General features: G+C 45.0%; 1 protein-coding gene across 4 annotated transcripts in view; it reads left to right on the top strand.

Annotated features, from left to right (window-relative positions):
* The window catches only part of Cnnm1 (cyclin and CBS domain divalent metal cation transport mediator 1), a 57,299-nt gene that overhangs the window by 17,720 nt on the left and 26,222 nt on the right, over window positions 1–13,357 (top strand). For all 4 annotated transcript variants that reach the window (XM_021151434.2, XM_029472842.2, XM_021151433.3 and 1 more), the window contains exons 2-4: window positions 6,821–6,964; window positions 9,969–10,109; window positions 11,356–11,525. In XM_021151434.2, coding sequence (XP_021007093.1) covers window positions 6,821–6,964; window positions 9,969–10,109; window positions 11,356–11,525 — 455 coding nt within the window. The remainder of the gene's footprint in view (window positions 1–6,820; window positions 6,965–9,968; window positions 10,110–11,355; window positions 11,526–13,357) is intronic.

Genomic DNA, 13,357 nt, shown 5'->3' with positions numbered 1-13,357 from the left:
GAATGCTGTCAGCGACCCCAGCACAATTCCTCAGCCCCAAACCACTATGACTCTTTCCTTCCAATGTGCTCCCCTTATGAACCCGCTTCTGCCTCACACCTTCCAGTGGTTTGTATATTTAAACTTTACCAACATACTGTACCTTCAGCCAGGAGCTATTAGCTTTTTGTTCAAAAGAAATTTTCATAGAGTTATAACTCACATGGCATAAAATGTACTCTTGTAAATGTTTAATTTACATCTTTAGTATACTAACAGAATTATGTGAGCGTCAAGGTCATCTAATCCCAGAATAATTTAATTCCTCATCCCAAGAAGGAACTCTGAACCCAGTAGCTACCTATTTTCTTCTTTCCGCCATTTCTGACAGCCACCAATCTATTCTCTTCCTCTGTAGATTTGCCTGTTTTGGAAATTGCCCATGAATAGAATCATACCGCAGGCAGCCATGTGTGCCTGGCTTCTTAGATTTGCTGTGTCTTCAAGGCATGTGTGTTCCATAGCATTACTTTATCCCTTTTGTGGCCAAACAACATTTCATTGTAGACTTACCACGCCTCGTTTGTTTGGAAATGTGGGTTGTGGCTACTTCTAGGCTATCGTTAATGATGTTGGCCGTACATCATCGGTGTAGGAGTGGGATTGCTGGACTATGTAATAGTTTATGTTTAATAGTTTTAAGAACTTCCAGAGCAGTACAGCAGTGATAGAGGATCCTTATTTCCTAAATCCTCTCCAACACTTGTGATTTTTATAGCCATTCTAGTAGATATGTAGTAATATTCCATTTCCACTTGATTTGAATTTCCCTAATGCTTATGATGCGTGTTCAGCATTCTTCACATGCTTATTGATCAATTATATAGTTCCCTTACAGAAGCACCTATTCAAACCATTTGTCATTTTTATAACTGGGTTGTCTTTTCATGCGATGTAGTATTTAAATCTTCATATATTCTAGAGACAGGTCATTGTACAATGATGTATGTCTGATGCCTCACACTAGAGAATGTATATGGTAAATAGTGGCTTCTATAAAAACAATAATAATAATAGCTATTGTCCTAACTGTAGATGAAAAATATTCACAGAGTGTCATGGCAGGAAAGAAGGGAGTGAAAGTGTTGTGTATCTCCAGATTGGCTTCACATAAGACCACCTACAACAGCCCCTCTTAGCCTAAGAGAAAAAGGGATGCAGAGATGGGGCTCTGAAAGACCAGCTTTTGTAAGTGAAGGAAGGACCTGAGGTGTGTTTACCATGGAAACAGCTGGTTATCTCACTGTTGTATTAGCTCAAAATAGGCTTTATGATTGCCATCCCATTTCCTATCCCAGTCTGCCCCTAAGAAGGGCAGCTTCCTTCATCTGTTTGTCAATTTCGATGGATTTCTATGGCTGTGAAGGGGAATCCTTACCTTTTTTGTTTTTTAAGATTTATTTATTTATTATATGTAAGTACACTGTAGCGGTCCTCAGATACTCCAGAAGAGGGCATCAGATTTCATTACAGATGGTTGTGAGCCACCATGTGGTTGCTGGGATTTGAACTTGGGACCTTCAGAAGAGCAGGTGGCACTCTTAACCACAGAGCCATCTCGCCAGCCCCTGAATCCTTAGCTTTTATTAGTGTATATTAAGTGCACAAAATGATGAACTTTAATGTAACTTTCATATGTACACATCATCGTATCCACAACCCTGAAGGGTGTGGTCTCAGAGGCTGGTTGTCAAATGTTTCTAAGTGGATTGCATAGATACTGTGTCTCAGTATCCTGATTAGCATATAAGGAAACCTTAAAATTCCTTTGTGACCCTACAATTGACCTTATAAGATACAGAACCTCTACACACACACACACACACACACACATATCTTTGCTGGGGTGGGTGTGCATATCTTCCTGGGTATGAGGACAACTTTGGGTGTCCATAATGTAGAAGTTATTTATAAAACAGTCAACTGTGCGTGTATTTGATTCTAGCATATATACTAAGCACATGAACTGTGGAGGACGTGCTGTATGCAGCCTGAGCCCCACAGCACAAAAGGCCTTCAGTTCTAGCAAGCAGTTTTAAGAAATCAGTTTGCCTAGATTTTCCATGATGTTACTCATTTGTTTTGTCATCTGCTAGCACATGTTAGCAGAAAAGTGAGAACAGGTGCCATAAGCTTAAGAAAAAATGTGTTGGGAATTGTTTTAATCTTTAAGTGGCACACATTCGAACAATTAGCATAATCTAATTTAAGCTACAAAACACTTCAGTCCGGTTGGATAGGAAACAGTTGTTTCATAGGGCAACTTCCTAGAGCACTGAGGGAGGGTTGAAGTATCCATGTAAATCTATAATATGCTATCAGAAATGAAACATCCTTGGTAACATACTAGCTTTGTATTTTTATTTGGTCACTAGCCTAGTTCAGTTTATCAAATGCTGGCCAGGTGTTGGAGAGGTGAAAGAACCTGTTTAAAGATGTGACCCTTTGTCCTGAAGGAGCCCACCCTCCAAGAAAGTCACACATAATGTAGGACACATGAGTCATTAGTTCCAAGCAGAAAGCTGGAATAGTAATAGCAAAGGCTTCAGAGCCCAAGGCAGCGGGAGATCGGGTCTGATTCAGAATGGGGTCAGTTTGGGAGAGCTTCTCCTGAAGCTGCAGCCTAAAAAGGCCAGGAGAGATGGGGTATGGCAAAGCCATACTGTGAACTATTAGAAAGGGCGCCAGGACGAAACTCAGGAAGCGGAGTTTATCTGGAATACCCAGAGGATAGCCTGCTGATGGGATGTGGCAGAGTAAATGGGGATATTGGGAAGAGCCACAATGTGCAGTCTTGATTTTACTAAACAACTTGAGTTTAGACTTGATTCTGTAAGGACTGTTGTTACTGTATGCTATCTCAGTAGACACTTGTCCTGTTACTGTGACAGAAGAGCTGCAAGAGCCACTTAGAGCAAGGGTTTCTTTGGCTGGCAGTTCCAGGTTATGTATGTGTCCACCGTGGAAATAAGTCAGAGCTTCGTGTGCTTGGACACACCGAATCTTCAGTTGGCAAGCAGAATGTGCCAAACACTGCATCCAGCTCTCTTTGACTTTTAGAGAATAGGAATTTATCTAGATGGTTTCTCTCGGGCATACCCAGGGGCTTGTCGCTCAGGTGATTCTAGACCCTGTCAAGTTGGCAGTCAAAATTAACCATTACATGGAAAGCTCTTGAACCTGACTGTCACAGCTAGAAGTGTAGAAGCAGGTTGAAGTTTAGGTAGAAGATGAGGACATTTTAGAGACCATTCATAAGTGGAAAAAATACCATCTTTCAAATATTTCCATTTCAAATCCCAAGGAGTATCTTTGCCTTTAAATTTTGATAGCTGTGATGGTTAATCCCAATTGCCAACTTGATAAAATCTGGAATTACCTGGGAGATGATCCCCTAGGGTTGGCTACCTGTGAGGGTTTATCTTGATTGGGTTGATGGGAGTAGGAAGAGCCACCATAGGGTGGCATAATTCCCTAGGCTGGGGTACTGAACTGTAGAGGGGAAAGTGAGCTTGAACGCAGACATCCACCTTTCTCTGCTTCTTGATGGAGGATAGATACAGTGGTCCTCAAGGTTCCTCTGCTGTGGTCCTTACTGGGATGGACTGGAACCCCAAATTGTGAGCTGAAATAAACCCTTTCTCCCTTCAGTTGTTCTGGTCAGATGCTTTGTCACAGCAACAGGAAAATGAAATGATAGCTAACTATGCTTCTGGAAAGCCAACTGCCCTTCTTTATTCTTGAGTGATGCCTTTAATAATAAACAAACAAAAGCTGCTTTGGGGAGTTTTTCTTTTCAGGACTAACTCGTCTGACTCAGTACCTCACAGCCAAGAAAGAAGAACCACTCGGGTTTGCATTTTAGGAACAGGACCAGGAAATGTGTCTATATTAGAAGAAGAAACAGATTGACCTGGAGGAGGGCAGCTAGAAAATACTTCAGCCAGGCCTAATGGCAAAGGCCCCATAATCCCAGCATCTCAGAAGACAGGAACATCCAGGTCAGCCTGGGTGACTTTGTGAGACCTTGTCACAAAATAAAATGTTGGGGGGTAGTGTTTGGTTAGGTTTGATTCTATCAGGGGAAAAAAAAAAAGAAGGGAAAAGAAAGGGTGAGCAGGCCTCCGGTTAGGACTGGATACAGCTGCGATCCAGCTCCGCCCCCTTTGGGCGGTGCCACTTGAGGCTTAACACCAACCCAACTTGTGGCTCAATTCTTTCCTTTGTAAATTGAGTGTAATGTTGGTAATCGCTTTCCGGCTCTTTTTGGTTTGTTTTGGTTTTTTTTTTGCTAGTTTGTTTTCAAGACATGGTTTCTCTGTGTAGCCCTGGCTGTCCTGGAACTCACTCTGTAGACCAGGCTGGCCTCAAACTCAGAGATCTGCCTGCCTCTGCCTCCCAAGTGCTGGGATTAAAGGCGTGCGCCACCACTGCCCGGCCCCAGCTCTTTTGAGGATGAAATCATTTGACATGTGTCAAGAGTTCCAAATAGTGTTTGGCATGAAGCAAGAGCTCAACAAATATTAGCGCTTGTTAAGTTGTTAGACAGTAAAAACAAAACATCTGCCACACTAATCAGAATGTTCCCGCTATAAACACCTTAAACAAGGAAGGGTTTCTTTGGTTGTTCCTGGTTTCATCCTGTCCCCATGGGGAGCCATGGTGGCCAAGAAAGAGCAGCTCATATCATGGCGGCCAGAAGCAGATGGAGAATGTTTGTGGAAACAAGCTTTCTCCTTTCCCCTTAGCCCATCTGGGCTGAGGCACATTGATGGTGCCATAGGCACCCAGAGTGGGTCCTTCTCCTCCTTCTCCCTCCCTCCTCTTTCCCCTCCTCTCCTCCCCTCCTCCTCCTCCCCATCTCCTCTTAACCCTTCCTAAAATTGCCTTCATATAAACACCCAGAAGTGTGCATTACTAACCTCCTAGATATCTCTCAATTCAACCAAAATGGTAATCAAGATGACCGTCATATCTGCCTGTGATAATTATCGTTTACTAAACCTTTTTACAAATACACCAGCTATGTGGCCAGTTTTAGCTAGAGTATTGCTAACAAGTCATCCCCAATACAGAGATAGAAAACAATTCCCATCTTATTGCACTAATGACTTCTAAGAAAGGCATGATAGGACAACTTTTCTCTGCCTTACAGTACTTAAGCCATCACTAGGGAAGACAAGAAAGCCTGGGTCAGCTGAGGCTGAAGCACCCACTTTCAAGGTGGCTTCTCGAAGCATGGTGGCCTCGAGGTAGTCAACAACCATCTCACAGGGTCTCCACAGCAGAAGTTGTTGTCTTTTACCACCCAACCTCGGGTACAGAACAAGCCCACCCAGATTCAGGGGCAGGACATATTAGCTGCAGCCTTCTGTGGAGGCAGTCCCCAAAATCCACAGCCTTGGTTCTGGTTCCTGATTCCACATGAGTGTTGGCAACTCAGTGGCAGTTAAATAATTTACCTGAAGGTAATAACCAGTCTGCCTAAACAGGGAGCCTGACTTTTAATCTAATTCTCCTCAGGTCTTACCTTTTCAGTTAGGCTCTTGAGTCTCCTTCACCTAACATATTCTTATCAATGTGTCAAAGTTCAAAGAAAAAAATGTAACTAGCTTACATTTTAGATACATGTTAGAAAGTTGCCCTTAAAAGAAACAAGAGGTTTTCAGAAGCAAGAAGCAGGTGGAAGGGAGGAAGGATGGAGGGCGTGTGGCTAAGCAGGTACAGCTGTGTGCTGGATAGGAGGAGTGGCTTCTAATGGCTCAGACCACAGTACAGTCCCCTACTTGACAATGAGTAACCGCATATTTCAAAACAGCTAGTACACACAGACCTGATTCAAGGACACGATGAGGGTTGAGATGGTAGACATGCCAATGCCTCGATCTGACCATTACTTATTGTGTAAATGTTTTCAAATGTTACATTGTATCCTATGTGTCCAACCTATATGCAAACTAACATAAAATATAACTAAGTGCCACATGGCAATGTATGGCCAACAAGAGATTATGTAGAATGGTCTTATAAAAATGTTATCTAGTGATGACATAACCATTATGTCACTAGTTATGACATAACCATTAGTTTGCATAAGTGCTATCTTAATAAGGGTCTCTATTGCTGTGATGAAACACCATGAGCAAAAGCAAGTTAGGTAGGAAAGGGTTTGTTTGGCTTACATAGCACATTCCACTGTGGGAAGCCAGGCAGGACTCAAACAGGGCAGGAACATGGAGCTGATGCAGAGGCCGTGGAGGAGTACTGCTTTCCGGCTTGCTTCTCATGGCTTGCTAAGCCTGCTTTCTTATAGAAGTCAGGACCACCAGCCCAGGGACAGCACTTTCCACAATGGGCCGGGACCTCCCCCACCAATCATTAATTAAGAAAATGTCCTACAGGCTTGCTTACAGCCCCTATTGAATACAGACATTTTTCTCAATTAAGGATCCCTCCTCTCTTATGACTATAACTTGTGTCAAGTTGACAGAAAGCTAGGCAGTGCACCTGTACTCTGTGATATTCCCACAATGAAACTGCCTAACAGTTCAGGTCTGAGAACCTGCCTCTATCACTGAGCAACACACATCTGTATTTCTTCTGAGTATCAGGCTCCCATTGGTAAGAACTTGCACACACCAATTTCCTATTTTCAGATGCTCCTGGGGTGAGTTCAGTCCTGATTTTGGTCAAACAGAAACTCTGTATTGTTTTCTCACAAACAGAAATCTTCTCTGAAAATGATCCCATATGTTTGACTATGGTTTCATTTGTTCTCCAGGAAAATCTCACTTGGCCATTGTCCAGAGAGTGAACAACGAGGGTGAAGGAGACCCTTTCTATGAGGTGATGGGCATTGTGACTCTGGAGGACATCATAGAAGAGATCATCAAGTCGGAGATCCTCGACGAAACTGACCTCTACAGTAAGTGTGGGTCTTCCTACTCCCCTGAGACCCCCAGGAACGCATCGGTTTGATGAACAATGGGAAAGGGTGTCAAGGCAAGTCTGTGCACCGGTGTGTCACCCACGGCCAGCCAGTGCTAGCATGGCAGGACACCCTGGCCCACGTTATCCTGAGTCACTAGGGACATGCTGGTGCGGTGTTATCAGAAGGGAACTTTCCAGAACACAGTTAAAACTGGGGAAAGATAGCTTCGCCTTCAAATGGAAAAAATGGCTAAGAGAAAGACAGTGTGCCCAAGAGGAGGCCCAGGGGGCTCTCTGCTCTTGTTTCTGCCCTCAGCATTGTTCCCGTGGTGGCTCTTTGTCTACCTAGAGGCAGAGCCCAGCTCCCCTTGGACCTTCTCACACCATACCACCAGTGAACAATGAATGAGCACTGTCATAGCATCGCCCTTCGCTAAAGCCCAAAGGTTAAATGCCCCTGTTGGATGCTGTTCTTGGACCTCATGCCTCTGCCCCCTGGATCAGGTCCCTGTGTGGCTCCTGTTGCTGCTTCTGCCTCTGGTCTCTTCCTCTCCCTGCACCGCTCAGGAACAATATGGCCTCCTCTTTATAGTGAGTGACAGCTTCAGGCCTATGGGCCTTATCAACGCTTTGTCTGCCAGCAACACAGGGCTTACTTTGTCTGTGAAATTGCAATGTTATCTAAGTCCACGGGAGTCTCTGGCCAGGAAATGTTTCCTCCCGAGAGTTTCATTTCCTAGGCTCTCCACTCCATTCCCTGCCCAGGGATAACTCATTTGAGATGAGCAGCCTCGGTTCGCCAGAGCAATCTTCCAGAAACTGTTTCCTCGCAGCAAAAGGCTGTGATTCCGTATGGCAGGGATACCCGTGGGCCAAGAAGAGATCAAAGCTAAAACACGGGCCAAGCCCTTACTGAAAGCAAGCTGGGTGTCACCGCACCTTCCTTCGGGGACCTGGGAATGCAGGACTGATCATTGTCAAACAAGGTTGGAGCTCAGAAGGGACCTCTCCCATTCCAGGCTCCCTTCTCTGCCCACCACCCTTGGTCTAGAACTTCCAGAATCCTTAAATGCAATTGACGGAGACCATACTGAAATGTTAGTCGTTGGTAGAAGGCTAAATTAGTAGTCTCTTCCTGGGGTAGTGTTTTAAATAACCCTAATGCTTCAAGTACCCACTATTAAAATCAGTGTACTAAAGGGAGAGATTATAGGGATGTCTCTACGAGGAAAGGTTAATGGCGTGCTGGCAGACCCATAAGCGAATATGTCATATAACTCGGAGGCCACTCACTAGTGACAGCAGAGAAAATGTGTTCTAAGCCTCTCCTTGACGCTCACTTTCTGCATGAGCCTCTTCCAGAGCATCCCCACATGGATCCCTAAGGGCCTCACAAAGCTGGAAAAGTCAGAGTCCTGTGTTTCTTCGGATGTGACTGTGACTCATCATATACACTCTGGACCCCTGGGGCGGAATCATGCCACCTTCTCAAACAGAGCAAAAGGAAGGTTGAAGTGCAAATAAAGGCCCAGAGGCAAAGGCAGGTCCACTAGAGCTGTGTAGATGGGAGCCAGTCCTAAGGCCTGAGAGAAGCAAGTTCCAAAAAGAAGGGGGTTTGGGAGGAGCTGGAATCTGAGGCCCTGATTTCCTGCTGTGAGGACACATCCCTTTGGTCTCTAGTATATCTGGTCCACTGTACCACAAGCCCTGGGGCCCTGCTGTTTTCCAGGCCAAGTTTGAAGAGAACAGGGACACATCACTCTCCCACTCCCCCCAGAGCAGGTGAGGTAGGTTAGCACTTCCATGTCTTTTTTTCAACACTCTAAGCAACAGAGAAGTGATCAAAATAAACGCTTCCTCCACTTAAAAAAAATTTGTATGTATATGTATACATACATAATATACATAAATGTGAACTACACATGCGTATACACATGTAGACTTTTCCCTTTTTTTTAAGATTTATTTTATACATGTGAGTACACTGTCACTGTCTTTAGCCACACCAGAAGACAGCATCGGATGCTAATTATAGGGAGGTGGTTGTGAGCCTCCATGTGGCTGCTGGGATTTGAACTCAGGACCTCTGGAAGAACAGTCAGTGCTTTTAACTGCTGAGCCATCTCTCCAGCCCCCTAGACTTTTCCTTTTAAGAGAAACCCTGTCTCAAAAAACCAAAAAAAAAAAAAAAAAAAAAAAGACTTTTCCTTTTAAAAAAGCAAGTTAAAAAAAACTAATTAGGAAAAAGTACGTCTCTCAGTGCGTAGACTCATGCCCAGTGTACAGGCTCTGAAGTTCCAGGCTCGGCTTAGTCCTCATCTGAAGAATCCGCTTTTGGAAAAATTCTATATGCACGCTGACTCCTTCTCCTTTTGGTTTCCTTGTATTTCCCATGATCCTCTCTCCAGAGGGTCCCGAGGGAAGCAGGAGAAATGTGAGTGGGAAGAGAGTGACATGGCTTAGCTACCACACCTAGTGTGGCTTAAACCCACAGGAAAGAGACTAGGTGAGCCCTGCTCTAGGGAATGGAAGAGGACAGAGGGAGAAACCCCAACCCCTTTCATGCCAAGAATACCAGCAGCTTATGTCTATATGACATTGTATAAACACTGCCAAGTCCATTAGAGCCTTGCAATAACTGCACAGATAGAGAAGTTATTAAATGTCTTGTATGGATTAAAGCAATCAAAAACTCTGATGCATGGAGAGTTTGCACAGCTCTCGGTTAAGAGAACCAGCCTTAGAACTCTGGGCATGGGAACCTCCCTCCCTCTCCCACCCTCCACCCTCCACCCCCTGCCATCTTTCCCCACCCCTTCATCTACCACCTAAGCTCAAACAACACTGAACCATCTGCTGCCTGCTGGCTCCTACTGGGAGGGAGTTGGCCTAGCCTCCTACAGTTGGCAAGGCAGAAGTGTGTGGTCCCAAAGAATCTGGGTAAGCATCCAAAGACCAACAATGATTCTGACTGTCGTATTTCCCCTGTGGTCCTATAGCTGACAATCGGAAAAAGCAGAGGGTCCCACACCGGGAGAGAAGGCGGCATGATTTCTCTCTGTTCAAGCTTTCAGACTCCGAGATCAGAGTCAAGATCTCGCCACAGCTGCTGCTTGCCACACACCGCTTCATGGCCACAGGTAGGACCTGCCCTGCCCACGCCCTGCCTCAACACTTCTAGTAGAATCTAGCATGGCACCAGGCACCACATCTCTTAACTTTTCTCCATCCCCATCTGGTGTTCCACTGCCACTGAGAGCCAGGGTTTGAGGAAGAAGGCTGCCTCCTGTGGGGTCGAGGTAGCTTCAGGCTCCCTGCTGTGTTGATGGAGAGGAAGTGAGTAGTCTTTACCAGAAAATGCATAACTTCCATTTCCTCTGCTCACTTCCTAGCCTAAAGCCAACCTCCTCCATCCTACTCGGATTGGGGTGCCCCAGACCTTTGTCCCAGAGGGAAAAGCATTATCCTACCAAGCAACAAGCCCATGTGTTCTGCTCCTCACTAGGAGTCTGGAGTGGGAATCCTGGTGCCCTTAGAAAGAAATACAGGCATAGGAACTCCTTTGTATGAAGAGGCTAGGATTTGCCTTTGAGCTCTCTGACATCACTCAGCCCTAATTAACATGCTCACCTAGAATGGTTAGTCCATGACTAAGTTCCATTTTTAGCTAATACAATACGTACTCTTTGAGGATATAGTAGAGTGCTAGCCAGAGCTGGCCAGGTACTAAAAGATGGGTAACAATAAAGTGGAGCCTCCTTACAGTAGAATTTTCAACATGTAATCTTGTCTGAATGTAATTTTTTTTAATCATGGATCAATTGCCCAGAGCAAAACAGCTTCATCTGCTTAGTATAATTCTGCAAGTATCAATATATAATGCCTATTAATAGTTGAGTATGATAAATGATATTTTACATTGTTGACAACTTATCATTTGAGTCATTACCTTTCTGTTAACTTGGGATTCCATTTCAGCCAGCAGGTGAATGTTATCCAGATAAGCCAGACTCAATTCTTTGTGTCTAGAGTTGTCCAGGGTCCAACTCTAAATAAAATCAGGGACAAAAGTCATAACAAAACTGACCTTCCCCAAACGCTGACCTGTTTCTCCTGAGATATCAATGAAGCAATAGTCAACCCCAGAAGGCATAGAGAAGGCCCCTGGATGCACACTGGGGATTAACATTCCTCATCTGAGGGATTGATTTGCAGACACACACACACACACACACACACACACACACACACACACACACGGCCTACTTAAGGGTCTTGTTCTAGATGAAACCCCAGATGCTGCACTCGCCTCCTGCCAGCTTTTGCAGTTGGAATGGGGTGGGGCAGCAGTGCAGATGTCCACCACCACCCCCTGCTGCCTTCCAGAAGTGGAGCCCTTTAAGTCCCTGTACCTTTCGGAGAAGATCCTGCTCCGGCTTCTGAAACATCCCAACGTGATCCAGGAGCTTAAGTTTGATGAGAGGAACAAAAAAGCCCCCGAACACTACCTCTACCAGCGCAGCCGCCCGGCGGACTATTTTGTGCTGCTCTTACAGGTGGGTGTCAAGGTCAGGGGACTTCTGAGAGCAAGAGGAGGGCACCTGCAGGGCAAAGGGGAATTCCTCGGGCTCTGCTTCCCTCATTGCACAGTGCCTGGAGAACAAGGTCAATGGGTTGGGCGTCCTTGCATTACCCACAGGAAAGCCACAGGCATATAAGAATTGTATCCCGGGAGCTGTAGCTTCTCCCATGGGCGTTCACCTTAGCACTCGAGCATGTTTGGGGGACAATAAGAAGCCTGCATGTTCAGTAAAGGCATTCTCCTTCTGAACTGAAAGAGCCTGTGGAATCCTGATATCTCGGGGTGTCTGCTTGAGTGTCCCACTGCCTCCTGATATGTACATGACTCTTCTTAAACCCTCTCTTCTGTTGATCTGACTCTCAGCACCTCTGACTTCCACACTGGCCCTTGCTCTGCCTCCTGGACCATGTGGGCTACATTTATTCTCAGTGGTTCCCTGAAACATCTCTCTCTGTAAGGGCCAAGAAGGAAGGCAATGACTGAATGAAAAAGGCTATCAGTTGCCTACCCTGGGTACCTGGACAGGCCTGCCTTAAGTATCTATCACAGCTGGGTATGATGGCACATGCCTGTTATCCCAGCACTCAAGAAGCAAAGGCAGGAGGATACCTGTGAGTTTTAGAATAGTCTGATCTACATACTGGGTTGCGGGCAAGCCGAGCTCCGTGGCAAGACTCTGTCTAAAATAAAATTAATTACTTAATTAAAAGTGTCAGGCACAGTTCCACTGGAGCACAGCTTATCCTGTCCTGGCCCCACCGTGAGCTCCGTCACTGGCTCCATGTCTCTTCCCAGCAGAGTTTTATAGGCCCTAGAAACAGTGATGGCTTAAGATCTGAGTCAAGATCACATTGAGTTAGAACTGGCTGCTGGCCATTACAGTCCACCTCAGCCTATCCCTTTTATGCCATGATTTGTCTCATATATATCATTCCAAGCAACCTCAGTAAAATGATGATTCTACCCCCATAAATGGGGTCCTTTTCTTCACCTTAGAAATGAATCGTGTTACATTGTGTATATAATGCAAGGACACATGCAGTCCTTCGTAAGGAAAAGTTTTCAAATAAAAAGCTGAAGGGGATAAAGTAGAAAAAAGGTAGTAGTCTCAGGAGTTGGAAAGATTTGCCTTCAAAATGCCATTGTTTCTATTTGCTAGCAAACCTTAGCTAATCCAGTGAACCTCTCTGAGCCTGAATCAATTCATCTGTCAACTGGACACAAAAATGTTACATATGCCAGGTGGCAATGTTCATTTTAAACATTTTATTATGGAAAACTAGTCAAAAAGTAGAAAGAAGAAAAAAAAAACGTAACTATTACCTAGCTTCAACAACTGTTGACATTTTGTCAAAAATTCCTAATCCCCCCATTTGCAAATATTTATTTTGAAAAATGCAAAAGTGCCAGGCATGGTGGTGCACACCTTTAATCCCAGCACTTGGGAGGCAAAGACAGGCAGATCTCTGAGTTCAAGGCCAGCCTGGTCTACAGACAGGACTACACAGAGAAACCCTGCAGGGCTGACTATGAGAATCCACAGGTGCACATAACAGTACCAGCTGCATAAATGCAGCTCTACACTCATGGTAGTTATTCCTGTCATTGACAATGGATGTTAGTTATCGCTGTCACCAGTGGTGAATTCAACAAGAGCAGGTTCTAGCTCAGCCAGACCCAGAAATGGTCTCATCTGGGACACTGAGTCAGTAAAGCTGTTTACTATGCTCTGGCTTACTGGTGCTTTAGGCCTGTGTCCTCGAAAGGCAGCTACAATGTAGCAGGAGAGCTTCGTTATTCAGGACC

Source organism: Mus caroli, unplaced genomic scaffold (genome assembly GCF_978045245.1).
Source record: "Mus caroli unplaced genomic scaffold, Mus_caroli_1 scaffold_20, whole genome shotgun sequence".
Classification (NCBI taxonomy): domain Eukaryota; kingdom Metazoa; phylum Chordata; class Mammalia; order Rodentia; family Muridae; genus Mus; species Mus caroli.
This window is presented reverse-complemented; position numbering and strand designations above follow the sequence as displayed.